This window comes from Manis javanica, chromosome 18 (genome assembly GCF_040802235.1).
Source record: "Manis javanica isolate MJ-LG chromosome 18, MJ_LKY, whole genome shotgun sequence".
NCBI lineage: Eukaryota > Metazoa > Chordata > Mammalia > Pholidota > Manidae > Manis > Manis javanica.
Window position 1 is genome coordinate 5201138 of NC_133173.1, and position 19104 is coordinate 5220241.

Consider the following 19104-nt stretch of genomic DNA (forward strand, 5'->3'; position numbering starts at 1 on the left):
AGGTGCTGGGCATTCAGAGAGGAACTGGGCAAGGTCCCTGGGGTCTCGAATGGGGAGACAAATACTAGAAAGGTAAACAAGGTAATTCCAGAAAGTGATAAGGGCTGAAGAAAATAAAATAGGGTTGAACCATCAATTGATGTGGATGGAAAAAGGCATTACTTTGTGTGAGGTAGTCAGGGAAGCATTCTGAAGAGTTGCTGTTTTAGCTGAGATTTGAAAGATGAAACAGGCAGTTCTTGCAGTGCTTTAAAAAATGTTCTTTCTCCTCCTAACCTCTATCGTTTCTCATGAGAAATCCACAGATGTTTGAATTTCTCTTCCCCTATAGGTAAGGTATCATTTACCTGGTTGCTTTCAAAATTTCTACTTCGTAGTTTAGTCTTTGGCAATTTCACCATGATGTGTTTGGGCGTGGATTTCTTTAGGTTCCTCATGCTCACAGTTCTCTGAACTTCTTGAATCTTGGCTTTATATATGTGAGGGTTTATTTCTGGGCTCTCTATTCTGTTGCATTGGTATATTTATCCATATGCCAGCACCACACTTCTGATTACTGTGGCTTTGTACTGTGGTTTGAAATCTGGGTGTCTCAGTCCTCCAACTTCATTCTTCTTTTACAAAATTGTTTTGGCTGTTCAGGGGCCCTTAAGAGTACATGTGCATTTTAGGATGAATTTTTCTATTTTTGCCAAAAATGCTGGTGGTAGTTTGATAGGGATTGTGTTTAGTTTGTAGGTTATGGACACCTTAACAGCCCAATAAATGCTTTTTAAGTGACTGCATATTGAATGTGACTCTTACACTGATCAAATGTGATGCTGTTCTAGTTTATTCTGCTGACTGTTCCCAACAGCTGAGCATGCTTCGAAGGAATTCCTGTGAATGAGGACTTCCCTGCAAACCTGTTTCTGGACTCAGAAACATCAGGGCCGCTTCCCGACTGTAATCTGGGAAGGAGAAATGCTCATCACTGTCTCTCGGGAGCTCTTTGGTCCAGGTTATAAGGAGGGAAATGTGCTTGGCTTGTGTATACTTATGTTTTAGTAAATTTTGTTTTATTTTCTTGACTTTTACTTTACTTTTCTATGCAGAGATGTGATAATGGATTACCATGTTTCCACCATTAAACCTCGAAGAATCCAAAACCAAAATGTGATTCACCGCTTGGAGCGCCGGCGGATCAGTTCAGGCAGGGCAGGCACCCACTGGCATCAGGTCCGCGTGTTCCACCAGAACGTCTTCCCCAACTTCACAGTCGTCAACGTGGAAAAGCCTCCTTGTTTCCTGCGCAAATTCTCACCTGATGGACGCTACTTTATCGCTTTCTCTTCAGACCAGACCTCCCTGGAAATCTACGAGTACCAGGGCTGCCAGGCAGCCGAGGATCTCCTGCGGGGCTGTGAGGGCGAGATCCTGTCCAACGGCAACGACCAGCGGTCAGTCAACATCCGGGGCCGGCTTTTTGAACGCTTCTTTGTCCTGCTGCACATCACAAACGTAGCGGCCAATGGCGAGCACTTGAACCGCGAGTGCAGTCTCTTCACTGACGACTGCCGGTGTGTCATCGTGGGCTCCGCCGCCTACCTCCCCGATGAGCCCCACCCGCCTTTTTATGAGGTGTATCGAAACAGTGAGTCTGTGACCCCCAACCCACGGTCCCCTCTGGAGGACTATTCCCTTCACATTATTGACCTTCACACCGGCCGCCTGTGTGATACGCGCACCTTCAAGTGTGACAAAGTGGTCCTGTCACACAACCAGGGTCTGTACCTGTACAAAAACATCCTGGCCATCTTATCAGTGCAGCAGCAGACCATCCATGTCTTCCAGGTGACCCCTGAAGGCACCTTCATTGACGTGCGGACCATTGGCCGCTTCTGCTATGAGGATGACCTCCTCACCGTGTCGGCCGTCTTCCCTGAGGTGCGGCGGGACAGTCAGACAGGCATGGCCAGTCCTTTCAGAGACCCCTTCATCAACTCCCTGAAGCACCGGCTGCTCGTGTACTTGTGGCGCCGAGCAGAGCAGGACGGCAGTGCGATGGCCAAGAGGCGCTTCTTCCAGTATTTCGACCAACTGAGGCAGCTGCGCATGTGGAAGATGCAGCTTCTGGACGAGAACCATCTGTTCATCAAGTACGCCAGCGAGGATGTGGCGACCCTGCGGGTCACAGACCCCTCGCAGGTATGCGTGCCCCCCGCCCTGTCACTCCTTCCGTCCCTGCGGTGAGATGGGAAGGTGTCTCTCTTTGCCTGTAGCCAGCCTCTCGGAAACACATTTTATGTAGTCTTGAATTTTTACCATTCTAGGGCTCAGAGTTAACACAGTTTCATTCTTCTCTGGCCACCTGCATGTATTTGGACCCAGAAGCTAACGCCAAGCCTTTGGCATGTAGACGACAGTCAGCTCTGTGCTTATTTACCCTCATTCTTCTGCAGAGCATTTTCAGTACCCTTGAGATAGAAGCCCAGATGCCCCAAGGTCAAGGTTCGGCCTGCCAGTGGATAATTCTGCCTTGATTTTTGTGCTTGTTGGTCTGACTGGCTTAGTTCTGGCAGTGAAAATGAGCCCACCCTACAAAACAATGCTCTGAAAGTCTAGTCTCTCTTCTCTGCTGTCTTGCCAATGGTTTCAGCCCCAGGCAAGTTTGTTGTGGATTCAGTGTGGCCAAAGAAATCGACAGCAAAACGTTTTTGAGGTGAAAGGGTTATACCCAACTTTATTTCCAGGTGGCAGGTCAGTCACTAGAATCCCATTCACTAAGAGTGAGTCTGCATGCAGCAAGCCAGTCCCTGCCTCTGGGCCCCTCTGTCTGCATAGCTGTCCTTTGGGCCTCTCTGTCCACACAGTCATCCCGCACAGCCGTCCTCTGGGCCTCTGTCCTCGGTGCTGCCACCACTCCAGCCTCTGCTCTCCTGCAGCCTTGCAGCCCTGCCACCGTGTCCTGCCCAGAGCACTGGGCGGAGCTCTTTAATATAGAGTCAACAGCCATGTATTGCCCACAGGTGTGCAGTGAGCTAGTCAGCCTGGGCCAGGTAAGAATCCCGGCCACAGGAACTCTCATTTTATCTGCACCTACCTAAATAATGTCAATATACTCCTTCACAAAGACTTTAGAAGGTAACTGATAGGTAAGTCCACTTGACAGGGAAGTTCAATGACCTTCCCCTGACCTTGACCAGCACAGGCTGCAGAGCCCTGAAAAGATAAAAAGGAAGGCCAGCTTTCTGGCCCCTCACGTGAATCATCCTGTGGCATTTTCAGCTTGGGTGAAAGATGTTGGTAGGAGAGAGGAGTTTCTCAAACGGGAATAGGGTGTTGGATGGTGGATGGTAAGAGCACAGAAACCTCGAAGACTCGGGTCGAAACACCATGTTGAAATTTGGGGTGATTTGGCCATTTCCCTTTGAGAAGCTCTCCACCTCAGCACTGACCAGTTAATAGACTCACCTGTCTGTATGTTTGCCCCATTCTCCTGTTTCCAGATTGTCTCCTTAGATACTAGTTTGGAAACTTGGAACAGAGAGCAAACCAATAAACCACGAAGTCGGTTGACTCTGGTGTCTCCCAGTGACCTGCAGCCGATTCTACTGATAAGAGACTGTATAGGGCATTGTCTCCTAAAGCCTAAACAAGCCATCCATGGTAAAATGCTTTCTAACATTTTTCTTCTGAATCATAGTTTGTGTGTTCTCAAAACCAAAAAAGGTGTGGGGGGCAGTAATATAGTTAGAGGTAATTTTTTCTGGATTCTTTTTCTTCCCTGACAATTATGAAGCCACTCATTGGGCCTTCGTGGGCGAGCATCTAGTTCATCCTATGAGTCATGGGAGATTGGCGGTGAAGCCCTTGACTTCTGCAGCCTCCTGTCCTGTATTTCCCAGTCTGCCCTGGAGGGAAGGCTATAAATGTTTGTGTAATTCTATATTCATCTAATTATGATGGATCCTGGTAAAGCCCTGATATGATCAAAGTGCTGTCCAGGTCTGTAGGAAGGATGTGAGTCAATCTTTGTTTAGGTTTGAGTTATAATTACCTTCTTATTTTGGAGGGAATAAGTTGTCTGTGATTGCCGCATTTGAGGTTATCCTTTTTGCCCTTGCTAAAACACAACCTATTTATTTTTGATAGCTACGATGAGTTGTAGTTGGAAACATCATTAGGGCTCTGCGCTTTGGTTACAGAGTCTGTAACTTCAAACCCCACCTCTCTGCCCCAGTGACCTCCCTGGTCTTTCCCCAGTTAGGTTTGATATGTTCCAATAAGGTTAATGAGTAAAAAGTACATCCAGACACAAAGCCTTGCTAATATTAGGGTATTATTCTCAGGTTACCCTCCAGTTTCTCTAATTTATAGACAAATTTAATTTCCAGGTGACCACGAAAGACATGTAATAAAAGCTCCAGGAAGGACTAATTACTAGTAAAACAGGTGGGCCAGATGACTCCAGAAATTGGTAATGGAGATTTAAACTCGATCATGGGAGGGGGAATACTAATCTTAGTGTTCTGAACACTTTGAATCCTGTTGGAAGCTTGCAGTTTGATTCACACTGCCACATTCCTGTGACAGAACCTGGAGTTCCTTGTTGGGTCAAGCAGAGCTCTGGAGGTTGAAAGGAAGAGGGCTAGTCACTCAGGGGCCCATTCAGAACAGGCAGCGACAGTGCCTCCTATGGCATTCGAATGCTTCTCAGGTTCCCCCACTGACCCTAACTGCTACAAATCTCAAGCATACAGTATGGATGTTCTTGGCTGAACGAACACTTATGAAGAAAGAAATGGAAAATGTCTCTCTGATTTTTCATTTGTTCAGCAGCTGTACCCTGGTTACAACTTGCCTGGGCAGTTTTAGGACACAATGTACTTAAGGTGTCTCTCTGCATGTTAGAAGTACAAGGAGGGAAAATAAATGCCCCTAAACTGAACTTTCAACTGTACATACACAAGAGAAAATAATTTGCCAACAGGCAGCTCCAGGCTGCAAATCACTTCCTCAGCAGGGAAGAAAATTAAATCTGGCATTTAAAAAATGTGTTTTTTATTTCAGGGTGGGTTAGGGAGCAGGTAGGGAATAAATACAAAGAAGGAAAAATACGGAATTTGCATGGTCTGAAGTGCATACAGGTGGGCCAGTTCAGTAATTCTAGCAGCACTGACTGAGGTCCTTGACTGATGATGAAGCCCAGTTAGGCTTCCTCCTTTCCTAGAACCACTTGGAGCCATGGCTCTGCCTCTTGTTAGAGCAGAGGTGTTTGCTTATTTTACTTGGGTGGCTTGAATTTTCAGCCCGGTGCTCCTTACCAAGGCATGGCATTCTACCCAGCTGTCCCAAAGCTCTCTCTGTTCTTCTGCAGGCATCTTTCTTTGTGGTGTACAACATGGTGACAACAGAGGTGATTGCTGTGTTTGAGAATACATCAGATGAGCTTTTAGAGCTCTTTGAGAACTTCTGTGACCTATTCCGTAATGCCACCCTGCACAGTGAAGTCCAGTTTCCCTGCTCAGCTTCCAGCAACAATTTTGCAAGGCAGATCCAGCGCCGGTAAGCTGTCCCACCAGGCTTAACAGTCAGAACTGTAGAAAATTCACCGGTGATAGGCTAGTAGTCATTTCCTCCAGGAGTCCTTCCCATAATCTCTCTGTCCGCCCAACCTTGGTTAGGTGAGCCTGTTGTAACCCTTCGTTTTTCTCTGTCAGCACGTGTGGAATTACGTATGCATTGTCTGATTCCTCCTGGACTATATGTGAGCTGCAGAGACTGTGTCTTTAATATTAATTGCTGTATTCTCAGTGATGCACTGTCAAGCACTTACATAGTTGTTGAATGAGAGACTAAGGAAATTATTTTAGAACTTTTGTTTAACATGGTGTATTAAATACATGCATTTATCTCTGCTCCATCCCCAAATCCCACTAAAATAACAATAAAGGAATAAGAGGGACAAGCTTCCCAGAACAAAGAGAGTGGGAGACGAGGCATTGGAGATGAGATGATTGGAGACAGGGGATACCAACTGAGTCTTGGGAGCTGAGAAGCTAGTTGATGAGTGCTAACTGATTTGGCATACCTCCGAGAACAAAAACTTAGCCGTCAGAGAACAAGTTGCCTCGCACCAACTAGGAACTCTGGAAAGGGTCCGGGAATCGGAGGCCCTGTGTACCTCTGTAGATACCGATAAGGTGGGCGGAATTGTTGAGAGGAGTTCTTGAAAGCAGCAATGAGACCCTCTAGGTTCCTTCTCTAAGCTACTCTGCCAAATGACTGTCTCTTCCTCTCGTCAGCAAAAGGCTGGAGGTTTATTCTCTGGAGAAACTGAGCAGTGAAGGCTCTGGTTTCATGTTCATAAGGCATAGCTGAGAGAAGGGATGAGATGTGTCATGCTGAAAACAAGAGTTAAGTGAAAATTGATGTATTGAAGGGTAAGACTCCCGTCCTCCTTATCAGCTATGACATACAGCTTTATCCTCCTCAGGCAGGAGGTTGGAGACGGTTCCCTAGGGAAACTGACCAACCCAAAGAAGAGACCTTCAGATATTGACACTTGGAGTCCCTTCACAAAACACCTAGGTCACCCTAAATTGATACCCACCAGTCAGCAAGCTCCTCCAGAGCTTCTAATAATTATCTGCATACATTATTGTGAAGCAAATGGTTACTTGGGACCAAGTGCCCAAGCTAAATCCTGCTCTAATCAGTCATTGCCTCATCAGGTTCATGTACCTAAATTGCTCTCCTCACCTTAGCCAGTCATGAAAAATACCTGTTTTAGGTCCCAAGATAGATCAGACCAGAGCAAACAAGTGAATCGGAACAAGCATTACTGCCACCGGGAAAAATGAGCAAAACAGATCTCTCGGTGCGGCAGTGTCGTGTTGTATGAAAGGATATACTCCGCTAGAAGTAGATGGATACTGATTTTCACACAACTAATTTGCTTAAGTTCTTTTTCTCTGGTTCACACCAGACAAATTTTCTGCCTCATTAGAATTTCTATTCAGTATAGAAGGATTTTTGGAAGAAGAGCTTGGGTTAGATTTTGCTTTTTCCTTTTGGAATGAATTTTCTCCTTTGAAAATTAACATTAAAATTGAGCAGATCATTATCAACTAGTAACCAAAGCTGGGTAGGCTCAGTCGAACATCAAAGAAGTCACTGAAAGATGTGCCCCATGAGGGCAGGGGTTTTTGTCTATTATTTTTACCTAGGCCAGTGTCTTTCACATGAGAGGAGCTAAAATTATTTCAGAATGCATCTGGAATTCAGTGAAATTGTAGGAAGTCCCTGGAGGAGACAATAGAGGTTGAAGAGAAAGATGGTATTTCAGTTTTGTGTCCTCAGAGTTGTGTTACTCATACCACCAAAGGGTTTTAGAACACTGTAGCTATCCTCATAAATAATTTTTAAGTTGATCTTTAAATATTTTTACTATTAAATTTAAATAGTTGCAGAAGATGCCATTTTCACTGTATATTAAACACTGACATTTAAAACTAAAATTACTACCATACTTTTATTCTGTCCCCCCCACCTTTTTTTTTTTTTGAGAGGGCATCTCTCATATTTATTGATCATATGGTTGTTAACAATAATAAAATTCTGTATAGGGGACTCAATGCTCAATCATTAATCAACCCCAAGCCTAATTCTCAACAGTCTCCAATCTTCTGAGGCATAACGAACAAGTTTTTACATGGTGAACAAGTTCTCACATAGTGAATAAGTTCTTACATGGTGAACAGTGCAAGGGCATTCATCACAGAAACTTTTGGTTTTGATCACGCATCATGAACTATAAACAATCAGGTCAATTATGATTATTCGTTTGATTTTTATACTTGATTTATATGTGAATCCCACATTTCTCCCTTACTATTATTGTTATTATTATTATTTTTAATAAAATGCTGAAGTGGTAGGTAGATGCAAGATAAAGGTAGAAAACATAGTTTAGTGTTTTAAGAGGGCAAATGTAGATGATCAGGTGTGTGCCTGTAGACTAAGTATTAATCCAGGCTAGACAAGGGCAACAAAACATCCACAGATTCAGAAGATTTCTCTCAAAACAGGGGGGGTGAGGTTCTAAGCCTCACCTCTGTTGATCCCCAATTTCTCACCTGATGGCCCCCCTGCGACTGTGCCTGTCTTAGGTTGTTCCTCCCTTGAGGAATCTTACCCGTCTCTGGTTAACCAGTCATCTCCCAGGGCCATACAGGGAAATGTAAAGTTGGTAAGTGAGAAAGAAGCAATATTGTTTGAAAAGGTTAGCTTTTTACTTTTTTGCAGATTTATGCCCTGTGGCTTCTATGCCCAGCATTTATCTTGAGGTATCTTTACCACTTATCTGTACCCCCCTTTTTATGAGACATGATTGACATATTACATTTGTAAGATTAAGGTGTACAGTGTAACACTTTTAAATATAGCAGAGGGAATCTAAATGCCACAGTAATTCGGTACTCAATATTTGATATAAAAGTATAGAGCAGATTGTTCCCATAGGATTTGGAATTTTATGTTGTTTCTTCTTATCTTCAAACTCATGTATCTATCCCATTTCCCCCACAGAATCATATCCTGATGTAACATACTTTATGAACCATCTCATTACAGTTTGCTCCATGGAAAATACAGTGTAAATATAAATGGAAATTATTTTTTATTTCTTGTGAACATGTGGCTCTCAGCACTCAATTTTATAGTGTCCAATAATCATTTGGTAAAAATAAATGAAAGTGGATTCATGATAGCTAATGAATTGAAAAAAATTGACAGCAAGGATGAGGAGTCACTTAAAGCCTTTATCCTGAAAGAGAGAGACCAAAATATAACAGACAGCGTAAGCAACACTGCAGTGGTTAAAGTAACTGACGCTATTAAAAACAGAAACATTCCTAGAATAGTAAGATGCGTTAGAAATTTAAACTTTGTTAGGTATAGTTGAGGAACTGTCCAAGAAAAAATAAAAAGATCAGAGTACAAAAGTGGGAGAGAAACAATTTTTGAAAAATCAGAGGATTTGCCCAGGAAGCCCACCTGGCCAATTCCAGAAGGAGCAGTAGAGAAAATGAAGGGGAGGAAGCAATGTAAGACAGTTTTCTAGTCCCAAAGAAGTTATATTTCCAGACTGGCAGGCCCATCCAGTGGTACGCTGGAGCAGGCTCATTCTTGCTTGTGGGGCCCATAGTTAAACTGTGGAATTTTTGTAAGCAGATTGTTAAACACAGCCATTATGAACGGTTATTTTCTAATTATTATTTCCTAATTATTTTGCTGTTATTTATGCTCTTGAGGTTACTCGTGTGTGGTTTATCTGTATGGTGAAAATACTATATAATGATGTGCGACAGCTTATCTTTTGACAACTCCACATTCAGTGATGTTGCATTGGTGCCTTGAAATTGGCCACAGCAGGAGGATTTACACCACAGAAATTGGCAAGCTCTGCCATCATGGCTTCTTTCCCTGAAAGAAATAATTATTTACCCTTTATTAGCACATCAGTGGTTCTATTAAATACCTCGTATGGTCAGTTTAAAAAAAACCCAGTCTGAGGCACATCATCATGAAATTTTAGAACATTGGAGATAAAGAGAAAATTGGAAAATTTTCAGAACATGTATTTCACATATAAATAAGTCAACAGCATGGTATCACACTTAATAATAACACTGAAAGCTTGAAGCCATTAAAATCATGCTTTCAGAATTCTGTGAAAAAGCAGATTTTCAACTAGAATTCTGTATCCAGGTAATAGGATGTAACAAAGACATATTCAGACCTGTGAGGTCTCGAAAAATTACCTCCCATGTTTCTAAGGAAGCCTCTGGAAGATGTATTTTCTAAATCAGCCATAAAGGATGGTACAGGAAGTAGTCTGAAACTGGAGAGAAGCAAAGGAAAGTTCCAGGATGGCAGAGCACGCAGGGGACCAGGGAGGGGCGAGGTCTCCAAGAGGAGTGCTTCCCAGGAAGGGTGGGAGCGGTTACAATGTCCGGCAGCTGTGAGAGTGTTAAGACAAGGTGGTCGGGGTGGACCCCCCTGAGAAGATGATTCTTGAATGAAGCGTTTGAAGGTCAGGGAGCAAGCTGGGTGGACATCATGTGGGAGAAAACACCGAGCAAAGGGAATAGTAAATCTAAAGGTTCTGAGGTGTGTCGCACATTCGAGGACACAGGAGTGCCTGGGCTGGAGTGAGTAAGAGTGGCTGGAGAAATGTTCCGAGATGGGCTGCACACTGAGTCTTTGGCTTGAGTTGTTCATGAGATTGTGGGGTGTTTGAGCAGGGGAGCGATGTGGTCTCACTTGTGTTTTAACAGGATCATTCTGGCTGCTGTGTTAAGAGTAGCCTAGGGGTCTCGGGCAGAAGCAGGGACTCCAGTTAGCAGAGTACTGCGATGATCCAATAAATTGCATTCTGTCTCCTACCACTAGGATTTAAGTTCTTTGTTCACTGAGACATTCTAAGCACTTAGAAGAGCATCCGGCACATACTAGGCTGTGAGTAATTATTCACTGATTGAATAATGGTGGCTTGAATCAGGGTGGTACTATTGGGGGTGGTAAGTAATTGTATTCTCAATGTATTTTGAAGGTAGATCACAGGCAGTTTAGTGGGTGATGGGATATGGTTTGTGAAGGAGCAGTCAAAGATGATTCTAATGTTTCTTGGCTTAATCAACTTGCAAGAGATATTTACCATTAAACTGTGATGGCAAAGCTTGTGGGTGAAGCAGGTACAGGGAGAAGAGCATTGCACGTGTGGAGCCGTCCAGTAGTCCTCGGACGAAGGGAGGTCAGGTGCGATGAGGACTTAGAACCGTTGGGGTTAGCCACCCAGAGCTCACCGGCGCCCTTGAGAGTGCTTCATTAAGATGGTGGGGTGAAAGCCTGTATGGGGTGGGTTTAAGAAAAAAGGAAGGGAAGGAGAATTGGAGACAGTTCGAAAAATGAGTTTGTGGAATTCTGTTGTAAAATAGAGCTGAAAAATGGTGCATTAGCTGGAGGACAAGTGGTGGTAAGTTTTCTTGTTATTTTTTAAAGGGGAGGGAAAATGGCATGTTTGTATGCAGTTGGGACTGATCCTATAGATGGGAGTGTGGAGGGTGGGGAAACTGATGGTTTAGGGAAAGGTGGGGAGAATTGGTGATAATATATGAGTGGAGACGGGGACCGATGCCCAAGTGGAGGGGCTGGCCTTACAAGGCAGCACAGTTAAATAGTACACATGTGCTGATGAGCTTGAAAAAGTTCTCTCCCCATTGCTTCTATTTCTCAGTAACAAAGTAGGCCATGCCAGTAGGTGAGCGTGGAGAAGGGGGCGTGAAATACTCAGCGAAGAGAGTGGGAGGCCCCCTGGACTGTGGGAATGTAGCATGAATGCCCCACAGCACTGAGGCCCCCATGAGATTCATGGTTCTAAATTTAAAGTGAGCATTGTCCAGTGTTTTTCTCCAGCTGTGGAGAAAGTTGAGTGGGTACAGGCGTGGAATAGGCAGAGTTGAGCTTAACTAGGGTTGTAGTTTTTCCAAGTAGAACCACAAATCAAGGTTGTAAGGATGAGAGGTTGGTGGGGTGATTGTAGTGACTGGACGTGGAATTAAGCTGGTGAGGAAGGAAGGGAGGGAGGGAGGGGGGAGGGGGGAGGGGGCAATGATGAGGGTGTAGAACAGCAACAAGTTGGCAGACGCAATGAGTAATAGGTCCACGAAGTAGAGGGAGTGAGCTGGAAAGGTGGGAGATAAGATGTTGGGGAGCATGGTGCTCCACGCTGAGATTACAGAGGGGTTGCAGCCATTGGTAGTGGGGAGACCGCGGATAGGACGGTGGGAATGAGTGGCTGAGACAGAGGGGAGGTCCAGGAACCAGGAGGCCGTGGGTTCGGAAGGACCATCTCCGCGAAGTCTGGAATCACTACCAATTAAGAGAAGCAGAGACCGGCAGAGCGGCAGCGAGCCAGGAATCAAACAGGTGGAGATGTCCGCGGGGCGACTGCCTCGTCTTCTAGTCAGTGGGGAGCACCAAGAGTGGAGGTGGTGGGCGCTGCTGGGGGAGAGGAGAGGTTTCACCCTGCAGACTGTCGTGGAGGCTTTGATGAGGCGTCATCGCAGCGCGGTGGGCCAGCCTCTCCTTTGAAGCCAGTGAGCCACGCAGGTCGGAGTGCGGAGTCTGGGCTGTGCTTCTGGGTCTTTGCTGAAGAAAGGGCTGAAACCAAAGAGCCCAGGATCTTTGATTCCAGCTCAAGTGAAAGGGGGAGAAAGAAGGTCTGTTCAGCCCAAGGCTTAATCTTACTATTTACACAGAGGCTGTGAAAATTACTGTCGAGAGGAGTAATGGAAAGCAGAATTGATAGCTAGGCTTTCTTCTCCGGGAGCTGAGAAGTGTTAATGTCCACCGAGCACCACAGGTTAACAGTGAAAACAAAAATCAAATTCCGAATCCATCTTTCCAGTCTCATCAAAGTTACGCATATTTGTTTTTACTTCATTACTTTTTATTCCACTAATTTCAAGGATGAAGTGTTGTGTTTTCCTTCCTGCACACAAAAAAATCATTTATTTTCCTGTTGATTGTTAAACCAGAAGATATGCTTTGATACCGAGGTTTTTAAAACTATATACTGATAGTTGACATTCTTTCTAAAAAAACTATAGGAAAGGGGAAAAGGAGAAAAAGTCTAAAATGTCATTGCACAAACACAACTATTGCCATTTTGATAGTATTTCCCACCAGTCTTTTTTTTTTTTATTACGTATAAGTTTTTTTCTTTGGGTTTTTACTCATACTAAATAGGAAGAATGTAGCTTACTTCTACTTACCATTATGATAAACATTTCCTCTGTTAACCTTATAATAATCCTTGAAAATTATAGCTTTCCATTAGGTTTAAAATTTTTCTGTCAGTTTTTTATTATAAACCATGCTGTCAAGAATGATTACAGAGATTTTTCTGCATATGGGATTTCTTTTTTAGGGTAAATGTCTAAAAGAATAGAAATAGTTGGTCAAAGGGTATTAAATTTAGTATTCATTTCAATTATGAGAAATAATTGCTCCATTGTTATTAAAGATAAGTCAGATATGTGACTGTGTCTGTGTTACTCCTCTTTGAGATGTTGGGGTTTCTGTAGAAGTCTAGGTAGCTAGCTCCCAGACTTAACCTGGGCAGAGAATGAGTGATTTGTCAGATGGTTCTTTTCAAATGAAAGTTGGCTTATAACTGATCCCAGGGTGAGTCAGAGAGGCTGCTTCTGTTCCGGACCCCCTGTGCCGTACAGTCCTCTCTAATTCAGTCTACGGCTGTTATCTGGGGGGACTAAGTGTGATAGAAATAGTAGTCATAGATTAGTTATACTCACTTTAAACTTGTTGGTAGAATCTTTAACTTTTCTAAAGTAAAAACTTTTCTTAGTGTTTCCCATTTCTAATTTTGTCTGCCTTTTGAGGTTATTTATAGCTAGGCAGGCTTGCAATGTGTGAGAGTTCTTATTTCATTCAGTATCTAGATTTCTATTTACAAAATGAGTTGTTTTTAGACATGTTTGTCAATAGGAAATCCATGGCAGCTTTGCACTCGCTAACACAGCCCTCCTCACTTGTGCTTTATTTTAGGTTTAAAGATACTATTGTAAATGCCAAGTATGGAGGGCACACAGAGGCCGTGCGCCGGCTGCTGGGCCAGCTCCCCATCAGTGCCCAGTCTTACAGTGGCAGCCCCTACCTTGATTTGTCTCTCTTCAGCTACGATGACAAGTGGGTGTCGGTCATGGAGCGGCCCAAGACTTGTGGAGATCACCCTATCAGGTATACACCACCGCTTCGCTGTGCACTGCCTGCGGCCGAACACGGCCCGCTGTCTCTGCCTCTCCTTGGACATCATTTCACTGACTGTCCTCCTGTACTCACCGGTTGAATTGAAAGGGCAGGTGGTTTCTGTAATGTGGTGGGTGCTGTGATCATGTAGGTACTCGAATCATAAATTAAGTAGTTTCGCTAACTTTGCTTGTCATCAAAACATCTAATTCAGGTAAGTATTGTTCGTTTAAAGGTATCCAGGGGAGGAAGCTGTACTTTTATGGCTAATAATTGAATGCCAGTTCATAATAACTGTTTATAATTGGGAGCTTTAAATTTCATCTAGCTCAAATTCTTTTATCTTCCCAAATTACTTGGCAGAAAAGATAGCTGAGACTGTTACCTTTGGGTAACAGGCAGGTTGGAGAAAATCTTGCCTTTCTTGGTCTTCCAGTGGAACAATTTTGGGGTCCCCATTTTAGAATGTAAGCCTGCTGTCTTATCGCTGAAACCTGAAACTAACTCTCTCAAGCAGGCCCTCCCCCACAGGTGCCCAGTTCACAGAGCCCCTCTCTTCATGTCGGAGCTTGTGTTGCTCTGTGAGTGTAGTAGGTGTGGGGAGAGGAGCTGGCAGCGCTGTCACTAGTGGGGTCCCTGCAAGGGAGGTATGTGCCTGGGGCCCTGAGCTGGAGCCGGGAAGGTCTTTTTCACATAAAAACAGTGCTAGAAGTATTTAATAATCCAGTTTCATTGTATGTTAGATAGGCTTGTGTAACATATTCCGTATAATTAATCACCATTCTTAATATTTCCTTGGGAAATTGCAATTAAGTTCCAAAAACCATTTAATTTTTTTCTTTATTATGGGAAGTTTTAAACATACAAAAAGCAGAAGAGTATAATGAACCTCCATGTATCCATCACCGAGCTTCCGTAGTTTCCAGCTCGTGGTCATTGTTGTTTCATCTCTTTCCGTTACCACCGCCACCCTCCGGACTGCCGCTGCATAACACTAGGCAAATCCCGGGCTTCATAGATTCTACTGGTAAATATAAAAGATAAGGACTTAAAAACAATACAGCCACCGTACCATTATTCCATCTTAAGGTCCTGCTTCTCTTATTTTCCTTGCAATGAAATGTTTTTTTTTGTCCTGAGTCTTCCCCAGTCTAGATTTTGGTCATTGCATTCCTGGTGTAGTATTTACCATGTCTCTCATTTCCTCATATATCCTGTAAACTGGTAGTTAGATTTAGAAGCTCAAACAACTCACTTTAAATTACAAGCTCTTTGTATGTTGGGGACTATCTGGGTAAAGTGAATGTGTTCTTCTCTCATAATAGCACATAATGGGTCTCATCTGATACTGTCAGGTAGCACGATGTACATTTCTCTCTTTTCTGACTTCCCTGCCTTCCTGATTTAGAAAGATTAACTCAGCCCAACTCACAAATCTGGAAATGCCATTGCCACTGACTATAGGAGGTTTTCTTGTAATTCTTCCTTATTTTTTTACTTAAAATGAGAAATGTAAGGATATTAAAGGCATTTGAAGAGGTAATACATTACTCTAATACCTTTATTGTATATTCCATTCTAGTCTTTGTCAGTGTGCATGTTTCCATTTACACAGTTATAATCATGATTAGCATAACACTTTGTAGTATGCTTTTATTTTATTAACTTTTTTCATGTTGTCCTCACAGTTGCAGTCCTAATGACAACATATTCTGTCAAGTAGATCTACCACAGTTTATTCAACTATTTCCTTATTGCTGAGCATCTGTTCTACATTTTTACCTTAGAGTTAATCCTGTAGTAGCCATCTTTATTCCTGTCGCAATTTACTTTATTTAAATTGAATTCTGAAAATACCTATTCTTGGAAATGGAATTATTGAATCAAAGGGTATGAATATCTTTTTGTCTACTATATATTTGCCCTCTAAAAGGGAAATTATAGAACTCTTTAATTCAGAGCTCTTCATTTTCTAGAACTTCCCCCAGTTCAGTCTTAATTTTTTAGTCCTCATTTCTAGTTCCTAATAATACTACAGGGCACTTATTTTATATAAGAGAAAAGTTTAGGTACTGGGATGGATGGAAGCATCTTTAGTTTTACTGGATTAGAGGAAAAATTAAAAACTATTTAGTATTTAGAACCTTCCAAAAGAATTTATTCTTAAAAATGAAAAACTTAAATATGGGGCTGAATCTTTACTGTCCTTGTACAGTAGCCACTAGACATGTGTGGCTGCTGAGCCCCTAAAATGTGACTAGTCCAAGTTGAGATGTGCTTAGGTGTCAAACACACATCAGATTTTAGAAGCTTAGTACAAAAAAGTGTGAAATATCTTGTTACTTTTTTTTATATTGATTATAGGTTGAAATGAAAATATTTTTGATACCAATATGGGGTTAAATAAAATAGACTATTAAAATTTCACTTTTTCTTTTTACCTTTTTTAATGTGGCCACCTAAAATTAAAAATTATACATAGGCTTGCATTTCATTTCTAGCCCTGGCCTAGACAGTCCTGGGGCAGGTAGCTTCTGGAAAAGGGGAGGCAGAATTAAGGCATAACTAAGGGCTGTGTTGGAGAGGGGAGCTGACCCAGTGACTCAGGACAACATAGGGAAATTCATGATTACCCTGCCCATAAAACAGGCTGATCTGACAGAGGGGATTCTGTAGTTCCAGTAACCGGGGGCTGATGCAAGGGGAGATTTCAGTGAAAGGCAAAAAGAATTGTACGTTCCCCTGCTCTGCAGATTTCAAGATGGTAGTGTCTATACCGTCCTCTTTCTCTCCTTGTTCTGTTTAGGTTCTATGCCCGGGACTCAGGCCTGCTGAAGTTTGAGATCCAGGCAGGCTTACTGGGCCGCCCCGTCAACCACACAGTGCGCCGGCTTGTTGCCTTCACCTTTCACCCCTTTGAACCTTTTGCTATTTCCGTGCAGAGGACTAATGCTGAGTATGTCGTCAACTTCCATATGCGACACTGCTGCACATAGGTGTCTCACCGAAGCCAGGTTCTCTGGTCTCCCAAGACCTTGCCCCGTCACGTCTCCGTGGACGCTAAAGCGAAAGCTCCTGATGTCCAGCTGTGTTGGTCCCCGGCTGGCGTACCTCAGGTGGGCAGAGCCTGAGGACCAAGGCGTCTTGGCCTAATGAGAGTTTCTCGTTGTATGCAACTACTGATCAATCTCGGGTCCTCTTGCCTTTTCCCTGTGGGAAGGCCCAGCATTCATTAAGTCCGTTTAACTCTTGTATTTTGCATCGTATTGCTGTGAAGATGAGAGCATTACACCTTTACCGCCTTCATGTTGCTTCCTTGGCATTATGGTGTGCAGCCTGAAGCAAGTAGATCTTGTTTACTCATGAGAACTGGGTACATCCTTTCCCTTAACCAACCAGCAGGGCTATCTTTATAAGAAAAAAATAATAAAGCCTTGGTATTTTCTTACTTAAATATATCCAGTTTGATAACTGCCTTATGTTCTGTTCACACCAAATACTTTTCAAATACATGGGTTCTAGGAAGGACTGGATGGAACTAGACGCCATGGGTCCAGCAGCCGCCCTTGGGAGAACTACGTGGTGTGTGCCAGCATGGAGGACAGTTATCTGCCAGGACTGTGTCTCCTTCCCTTGGGTTTTCTTCTGGTAACTGTTGTAGCTGGAGGAACTGGACGTAATTGTGCATTCTCATGTGGAGGCATGCTCCCATCTGCACCATCTGTGTCAGGCAAGTGGAAGAGCGAGCGTTTCTCTTTGGCCCCAGCAGACACAAACACTGTGGAGCACGTACTGTCATTTGGGTAGGGGGAGCTGGCAAGCTCCAGGTGTCCCTAAAGAGATCAGACTGGTTGTTCCTGGACAGCCAAGCCATCCCAGCTTGCGCAGACACCTGCTGGCCCCCAGCCAGCATCCTGTCACATCCCCAGCTCATCTCCTCCACAGGGCTTCTCAGGCTCTTTGTGCTTCATCTTAATAATGTGTCCACCATTTGTGTGGTAAGCTTGTTTAGTAACATCTGACTTTGAAGGTAGCTTTGAAATGCTGGGTTTTTAGAGCAGGCTGTGAAAGGAGCCATGGATGCAAATAGCTGCTCCTGTCCCTCTACCTGCAGGCTGACCTCCCTCGGGAACATGAGGAACGTGATGGGAGATGCTGAGCCCCCACAAAGATAGTTCATGGATTTCATGATCTTGAGTACTGAACAGCTAGATCATCCTAATTCCTCGTTCAAAACAGGATTTGAGCACCTACTATGAGTCAGGGAGATGCTGTGCCAAGAAGTCAAAGATGAGAGAGAGGCAAGTAGAATTCTAATGCAAAATGGCAAAAGCCCCAGTAGTGTATATTTGGGCCTAGTGTGAAGGAGAGTAGAGGAGATGGGGAAGGGGGCTGTGCCGGGGAGGGAAACAGGAACTGGGTAAATGGGGTGTGCTGCGTGAGCCAGGGTAGAGGACATGTCAAGGGGAAATGTGCAGAGTCAGAAGCATGGAGAGGTTCTGTCACGGCTGTGGAATGGCAAGTCACCCGATGTGGCGACAGCACGGGCTGTGTGAAGGCCTGGGAAATGTGCCTGGACGATGACGAGAAGGCTCGTGCGCTGTGTTCAGCTTTCATGAAGCAGAAGCCATGTAGATTTCACAGAATTTTCAGCAGTCTGGCTGATGGCTTGGGAACAGAGATGCAGTAGGCAATGGGGGTAACACAGAGGAGAAGGGTGGGGGGCTTGGACGACATCACTGGGCATCTGGGTGGATGGAATGCCGAGCCTTCTAAAATCCTCGGAGGTCATGAGAAATCAGGGTCTCAGAGAACTACCTTTTCTTTGTAGGGCAGTATACCTGTAGCCATTGCTTTGTACCAGGTTGCTGATGGTGCCTAAGGGCTAGGCAGCAGAAGCCGAGTGCAGAGTCACCCAGGCCTCAGCATGACCCCCAACCCTTGCCCTCATTAGCTGCATGACCCCGGGCAGGTGCCTCGCCTTTCTGACGCTTAGTTTACACTGCCCTTGCCTTAGTCATATACTCCCTTGGTCACATCTTAGATCCTCTCATCACTTCCAACTGCTGAGCAATCCTCACATGTTTTCCTTATCTGTTTATTTTCCCATTCCCTGAAATTGCCACGTATGCCTTCATTTATTGTCAAAACCCCTCCTCCCATTTCTCAGTGATCACCTTGCTGTCCGCTTCATGACAGAAATAGAAACGGTGAGGTGGGAATGACCTTATCTGTTCTTTAGTATGTCAGCCATGTGACTTGCACCTGTGCTCATTCTCCGCCTTTCCT

The 19104-nt window shown here is 44.0% G+C and overlaps 1 protein-coding gene across 4 annotated transcripts in view; it reads left to right on the top strand.

The window, feature by feature from the left end:
- DET1 (DET1 partner of COP1 E3 ubiquitin ligase) overlaps positions 1–19104 on the top strand; it is a 57952-nt gene that overhangs the window by 4320 nt on the left and 34528 nt on the right. For 2 of the 4 annotated variants that reach the window (XR_012127223.1, XM_017668470.3), the window contains exons 2-4: positions 1095–2187; positions 5360–5547; positions 13615–13806. Coding sequence is in view for 2 of the 4 variants with exons in the window: in XM_017668470.3 (XP_017523959.1) it covers positions 1105–2187; positions 5360–5547; positions 13615–13806 (1463 nt within the window). In the remaining 2 variants the exon portion in view is untranslated. Of the gene's footprint in view, positions 1–1094; positions 2188–5359; positions 5548–13614; positions 13807–14668; positions 14843–16621; positions 17274–19104 lie in introns of those variants that run through there. The other 2 variants (XR_005056527.2, XM_017668471.3) reach the window with 2 other exon arrangements.